The sequence below is a fragment of the Poecilia latipinna genome, unplaced genomic scaffold, assembly GCF_001443285.1.
Source record: "Poecilia latipinna isolate Pla-1442-1.1 unplaced genomic scaffold, P_latipinna-1.0 Scaffold3450, whole genome shotgun sequence".
Taxonomy (NCBI): domain Eukaryota; kingdom Metazoa; phylum Chordata; class Actinopteri; order Cyprinodontiformes; family Poeciliidae; genus Poecilia; species Poecilia latipinna.
Genome location: NW_015116066.1, coordinates 15,625 through 22,995, shown reverse-complemented (window position 1 = coordinate 22,995; position 7,371 = coordinate 15,625). Strand labels below are relative to the sequence as shown.

Genomic DNA, 7,371 nt, shown 5'->3' with positions numbered 1-7,371 from the left:
AAAATTTTTTATAAAAAAAAAAAAAAAATATATATATATATATATATATATATATATATATATATATATATATATATATATATATATATATAAAATAAAAATAAAAAAAAACAACTCTGTGGCCTCAGCAATCAAACCACAGCTGTTGGGCTGCAGTCAGCAGCTTCAAGACTGCTGACCGTATTTAAAAGAGCCTTAAATATGTACTTTAAGTCAGCCAATTGTTAGATGGCCTAGTAAAATTAAAACTGTAGAACTGTAAAGAATGGATAAGCTATCAAGCTACAAAAGAGAAAAAAATATAAAACGAAATCCAACAAGGTCACAGGGCCTGTTGGATTTACAGTACAGCACTGTACATACAGCACTGTACTATACGTACGAATGATTAAATGAAGGGTGTGATTCTTGTCCTGGAACCAGTTGATCGGGATTGTCAGTGTTCCAGAGGCAGAACACTGATGATCAGAACAGTGTTTTTGTAAAATGGCTGTACCAAGACAGAGATGAAAACTGGATGAAGCTTAAGGTTGTGGTTAATCCACCAGGGGTAGAGGTTAGGTCACTGGAGTTTGGATTGCTTGTGGGGGAAGTAGCGGTCTGGTTTGGTTACAGATGAAAAGAGAAGTGGAAGAGATTACTGGAGGCTGTGGGAAGGTGTAGGAGGGTGGACAGGTAACAGAACAGACCATGGAAAGAGGAGCGGATCTTCCCCAGTCATGGACTGAGAACACTGGAGAATCTTCTTGGAGAGTTCTTTGGTGAAGAACTCGGGCAACACAATAGGTATCTTCCAAGGCGCCACGAGGGAAACCTGCGAGGAGGCCAAAGGTAAGTTCATATAGAAATAAAAACTCAGCGGTGAAGCTCAGGGGAGCTGAGAGTACCACAACAGGCAAACACTCAGGCGCTGAAGTGCTGGCAACCCACTTCTCCTGTATCCTGTACTCCAAGCTGATGAGGCAGAATTGCTTGCAGGTGCATGGAGTCCAGACACCTGGACCGCCGTCCAGGTGATAGGAGCCTCCTGGCTCCATCTGGTGGATGACTAAGAGAAAGCAGCAAACAGAAAATAACCCTCACAAGGCCAAAACTCCAGTTCCCAAAAGTGTGTGCTGCACAAAACCATCACAAACCTAAACCACACAAATACAAGCCACATGCACATAATGTGAGGATTCAACGGGCTTTTTTTAATTCTTTTTCTTTTTCTTTTTAACCAATTATACTAAATAATGAAAACAGGAAAGCACAGCCTACCGGTGTTTATCCACGGGACGTGGGGGATAGAGATTCCCAGGTTCAGGTGGTGTGTCTGAGACTTCCAGAGGAGGGGAAGGTGCAGCAACAATGTTAAATTAATACTTGGCAAAGTTTAGACTAGATTTAACTGCTTAACCTTCCCGCAGTTTTAGCACGACACTCAAGAAGAGCGTGGTAGATGTCATGGTCAGTCAACCGGATGACCAGTTAGCTCTTCAGTTCACGAAAAAAAAGTTGTTAAACCGGCAACTCCAATAGAACCACACACACAATAAAAAGTTCAGGGGTTTTTGTGATCCCTGAGCTTGGCCCCTCTTAAAACTGCTTATTCACTTTTCGCTAGCTTCACTGCATAGTCATATTTAAGTTACGGGAAGTTAGCTCTTCAGAGCTAATAAGATTTAGGTTTAGGACCTACATGTGTCCACCCCCACAGATGCATACAGATGTGGGCTGCGTACAAGATTTTTTGACACAAAATAATTTTCTTTCTGCCCAATTTGGTTTATAGTAGAGAGGTCAGATAATAAAAAATCAAATTACATTTTTTTACTTAAAGGAAAATCTCTACGTGCACACAGTGCATACAGCTATATAGCTACCGGCATTACTGAAAGCCAATAACCAATTGAATGATGCAGAGATATCACAATTGTGTCACGATTGGTGTGGATGAGGTGCGGATGAGGACGCAGACAGACCCAGGTTATGGTGAAAATGAAGATGAGTTTAATGACGAAGATGCTCTATAGTCCGCAAACAGGCAGCACGGCAGAGAAGTTAGCACTCAGCTAAATACCGGTAGCAACTGATAATAAGGACTGACACGATGAGCTACTGCCGACACAGGACTTCGCAGTTCAACTGTGCCGGCAGACGAACAGACATTAGACAAACTAAGACAAACGTAAGACAAGGACCCGACGAAGAACACAGACAACAGGTGAGACTAAATACACACGGGGTAATCAAGGGAATGAGACACACCTGGGAGACAACCAACGGGGAGGACAGGACAGAGACTCACAGGGAAACAGAATCACACAGAAAAACTCAAAACTAAACACAGAAACACGGATCATGACAAATTGTGAATATAGATGTTTTAGGAACCTTAAGATTCACTTAAGAACAACTTGAATGTGTTCAGACAACCTGATCACAAAATAGAAGGGGAAATGAAACAATATATTGGCTGAATTATAATTCAAAAACCTTTTGGACAATTGATTCTTCATGTTTAGTTAACCAGCCATTACAGTGACATTACAATGTTTGGAGTGATGACTACCAAGATGGCAGGGATTCTCTGTTTGTAGGTCAGCCCACTTTGTTCTTCTCATGGCTGGACCTTAAACTCTCTACAGTGGCCAAGATAACATTTCAAAGAAGCTTTAGCACATCTCTAAGTATGTATCAAGTGACAGGTTTGTTGTGTCACTGCTGCAGAAAAGGGGGCTTTACTGACCTTTTAATGTCACAGTGTCAGTTGGAGCACCGGCACAGCCAGCTTCCATCCTATTGCAACCAGCAAGACAACTCCCTGGTGTGCTTTGTATCATTGTTCTGTTGTGTAACCCAAATTAACTTAACCTTAAGGTCAGAAATTGATGTCCCAGACCATAATTCATAATTCTATCAAGTTGTCCAATTCCTGAAGCAGTGAATAGACTCCAAACATTCCTTAGCAATATGAATATTGCAAGTATTTTGCAGCCTTACAAAAATAGCAAGAGGATCTTGGGTCCCCACCACTCTGGTTAATTTTGGCCCAGTTTCCACATGCCTGTTGTCAGGTGTCACATTCATCCACACTTTTGTATCCAGAGCCCTTGGGACTCCAGAGGACAGGGTGGGACCAGGTTCAAAGCGCTAATGCAGAAAATCCTGCCCCGGCCTTGCAGTGCAAATGGGCTGATAAAGAATGGACTTAACTTGGACTTAACTTTTTAACCAGTTTTCCTCAAGGATTTAGAAGAGGCAGAATTGTTGGCAAGTCTACTTAGAAGCTACATTGAAGGTCTACACTGTAGAAATTGAGAACACATTAGAACTCCTTTCCTTTTAAGAGGGGAGGACATTTTTTGAAAAGGATCTTGGTAAATCACACTGGAAACACAGTCACATTATCTGCTGCTATAAATTTATGCAGCGCTTACAATTTTGATTCTAACTTCTGTGTTCTTGCAGTTTTACAGAATATGTTTTTGCCCTTGGTTTGCTTACCCCTTGTATTTGCAAATGGGGTCCAACTGACACACCCATATCACTTGTATCATTTGCCTCAGTCCTCGCACGCACAAGGGTTAATATTACTCATCCTTTTACTTAGACTGATTATTGTAAAAGGCTTTATAAGTACTGACATTAGGACTTTCTTGAACTGAATTGTAATGTATAACTGCTTTTTTCCATATCTATTCAGGACTTCTTCTTTCCGCTGGAATACTGGTACAAAGGAGCGGATGCTCATCAAGGTGACAGACAGGGAGCCCAGCTTTTTGACTCATCAAGGAAATGGCTACTCACTCTGTGAATCCCCAACCCCTGGAGGAGGCAACACCTTGCGAAATCGCCATTCATCTGGAGGAAACCCCCCCGCAGAACCAAATGGCTCACCTGTTCTCTACTCTGACCGTCGTCAGTCTCCATATCTGAAGCGGGCCGAGCTAGGCAGCAGTGGAACCCACCGCCGCCCCTCCACTGAGTCCCAGCCTCCATCACCCCGCTATGCCTTTGAGCCCCCCCTGTATGAGGAACCTCCATCTGATTTTAAGCCACCACCCATCTATGAAGAGCCACCTATTGACATGAACCTCTCAGACTCATCTTCCCGTTATGGTACAAACAAATCACCATCCCGGAAGTCTCCAGCTCCCTTCTACCACTCCCCCAAGCAGAGTCAGTCGTCCTATGGTCAACTGGTTCTGACGAGGCAAAAATGTCCAGAAAAAGCTCAGAGCCTGGAGTACAGTCCTGTAGGAAAGGAATATGTCAAGCAGCTGGTGTACGTGGAACAGTCATCTTCCAGTCCACGCTTCAAGACTGCTGACCGTCTACAGCGTTACGGTACTAATGGAGGCTTTGGTGGATCATTTGGAGGGTCCTATACTCTGCAGCATAGCCAGTCTCTGATTAGAGATCCCCGCCAACTTTTGGACTATCGTGGAGAGGGAGGAGAAGGATCTCAAAGGTTTATCTTTGAAGACTCCATTTCCTGGACATCTAGTCAGACTCACTCACTGTCCTCCTCCTCCTCTACAGCTGGGCCTGGTGGTTTCTCCCCAAGTGCCAATCGTAAACGCAAGAGCCGCAAGCCATCCCTCCCCCAGGAGCTGGGACGCTGTGGGAAAGAGGAGCTTCCAGGCACAGGATCAGAGGTCATGCTGGCCCAGGCCAGGCTGGCATGGGAAGCCCAGCAGGTCATGAAACAGAGGAGCAGTTGGGACTCTGGTCAGGGAGGAGGAGTAACCCATTGCAGTGGCTCCAAAGACGGATATGAAAGTGATGGAGCAGTACCTCTGCCACTACCAGGGCCTGTGGTAAGGGCATTCAGTGAGGATGAGGCACTAGCCCAGGGCGATGGCCACCACTGGAAACGCACTACCTTTGACCGTTTGGGGTTCTCTCAGGCACTACTGGAGAAAAGCCTCTCTGTCCAGACCAACCTGGCTTCCCCTGAGCCATACCTCCACCCTTCCCAGGTACAGCTGCTTTCACTGTTAGGAGAATGGAGAAATACTACTGTTGATTTTTTTTGTTTGTTTGTTTGAATTTTATTTTTGCATTAGCTCAAAAACTTTAGGACACGTATAACATTCTGATGAACCTTCGTGTTTTTTATTTGGTTGAACATTGTTGATTTTAAAAGACTTGCAGTGGAAACAAACAAGTAGTAAATTATACCTAAAGACTCTTGGTCAACTACAACTCTGAAGCAGGAAGAAGTAGGTTAATATTAGTTTAGAGGAAGTATTTTAGAGTGTTTTTCCATTTTGAAAGCAAGTTGAGCTTCATGAGCTTCAAGCCATCAGTGTTATCATATTAGTAGAAGAAAACTTTTGGTCTCTTTCACGAACTGGTCTCTCTTGAAAGTTATAAAAAATACTAGCAATAATTTCATTTCAGTTAAAGCTTTTTGACTTGATACTTATTTATGATGAGGATGATAAGTTATCAGTTATTGCTTTTAATGACGCAACAAGTTTTATACACTTCTCAAATTTTAGAGAGCAAAGATCACCACCAATGATCACAGTTGGTGCAGAAACTGGATGCCTTCATCACATCTCATATTTGTCTTTATTCACTGTTATTTTCTGTTTTGTGTATGCTTTGAAGTCAGGTTGAGGGTATTGTCTGTTTCCACTTCAGAAACCTTTCCACTAAGGGGGTAGATTTTGGGGAAGTTTCTGTCCCCCCCTGTGTTTCGTCACAGAAACCAGGGCCAGATCAGAAAAAGTGGGTGGAAATCTACCCAGAAAACAGTCCTGGAAGGGAGTTAGGACTCTTTTGATGGATCCTAGAGTTAAAGATTCATAATGTCAAACATTTCTCACTGGTCTCACAGTAAATAACACTATTTTACAGAGTTTTGATAAAACGAGTCAACTTTTGTGGAAATATTTAGTTAAAAAAGAGCTGACTTCCAATTTCATTGCTTCCTTACCTCCGCAGAGAGAAACAAATGCTGCCAACATTTTTTAAAAGATTAGAAGTGGTAAAGTAATACATATTTTCATTGTTTCTGTTCTGTGGTCCAGATTAAAGTGATCATATCTGCCCAGAATTGTTGATTGTTTACCGTTTATAGAGCTGTAGGGATATTGTAGTTATTGTATCTGCTCCTTTAATTTCCTATCACTTTTTGTCGAACATAATTAAGACTCCTGTCTTCTGTTTTGCGTTATAATATGTGTATTTACATTAAAGTTGTCTTTGTCTAATAAACAAACTTTATTTTGCTGCAGCAGCTCTGTATTAAGGGTCGATGCTTTATGTCTTTGTCTTTTGTTCCCAACAGTCGGAGGATCTTGGAGCCTGTGCCCAGTTTGAAGCCTGTCGAAATGCCAGGAATATGATGCCAAGTGCAAGCTGTGGCATATTCACAGAATTTAGCTTGAGAAAGCCCTCCTCTGAGACTGACATTGAAAACTGGGCATCCAAGCATTTCAACAAACATACACAGGTACTTCATAAAAAAACCAAACTCCTGAATTTGTGTTTTGGTAATAATTCTAACATTTTGCTTGTCAGTCTTCTTGGCCCACTGCATGTTCTTTCTTTAGAGTTCAGATATCTGCATGTGTCGTGGACAGGTTATCAGAAAACAATCATATCAATGATTACATATACATGAGCTACACCACATGCCTATGAGATGTAATGGCCTCTACTGAAAAACTATTTGACTGACTTATACAAAAGTAAATGAAGACCTATAGGGTCTTATTTATTTAATGGCTCCCCCTGCTCTTGGTGCATAAATACATGGGATCTCTGGTATTTTCAATGGTTAGGGACCAGGATCACTGTTGCCCACAAATAGCTCAACTGAGCAAATGCTTTTCATCAATGACTCCAGATATGACTCCAAAGCAAAGGAGTTATATCTCCTCTTAAGGTGCCTCTTCCCCCTATTCAAGTGCCTTATCCATCAACTGCACTGCTTCAGGCACTTCTTCATGGGTTTCAGCCAGTCAGTGCTAATAAAAATGACTGTCACTTCTGGATTGGCTGCATTGCAATAGTCACTAGTGTGTCAAGTAGCATTGCACCTTTAATTTCCAAAGTGATTACTTCACTGTACTCCAAAGTAATCAGGTTTCCACAGATTTGGTGTTCTATCTGTGCTTCCCATCAATCCGTCCTGCCTTGTGGTACTGTACACGCGCACATTGATGCTACGTCCCATACTGCTTACTCAGCAGATTTCTTATCAATACATCCTACCTGTGGAAGTTTTGTTTCATCTTTTTATTTTGCCAAATATTATGGTAAGCTTTATTCAATTTATTATATAGCAAGTTTCATTAAGCTGCTACATTTTCTCATGTTTTAAGTTTATATGACAGGCAGCTTGTAGCCATACTTTTAAATGGCTTTAGT

The 7,371-nt window shown here is 42.0% G+C and overlaps 1 protein-coding gene across 1 annotated transcript in view; it reads left to right on the top strand.

Annotated features, from left to right (window-relative positions):
* Positions 1–2,324: 2,324 nt before the first annotated feature.
* Positions 2,325–7,371, top strand: part of LOC106941003 (rho GTPase-activating protein 39-like) — a 17,275-nt gene continuing 12,228 nt past the window's right edge. The window contains exons 1-2 of the mRNA XM_015023906.1: positions 2,325–4,967; positions 6,287–6,451. Of these exons, the coding sequence (XP_014879392.1) occupies positions 3,657–4,967; positions 6,287–6,451 (1,476 nt within the window). The 5' untranslated portion in view covers positions 2,325–3,656. The remainder of the gene's footprint in view (positions 4,968–6,286; positions 6,452–7,371) is intronic.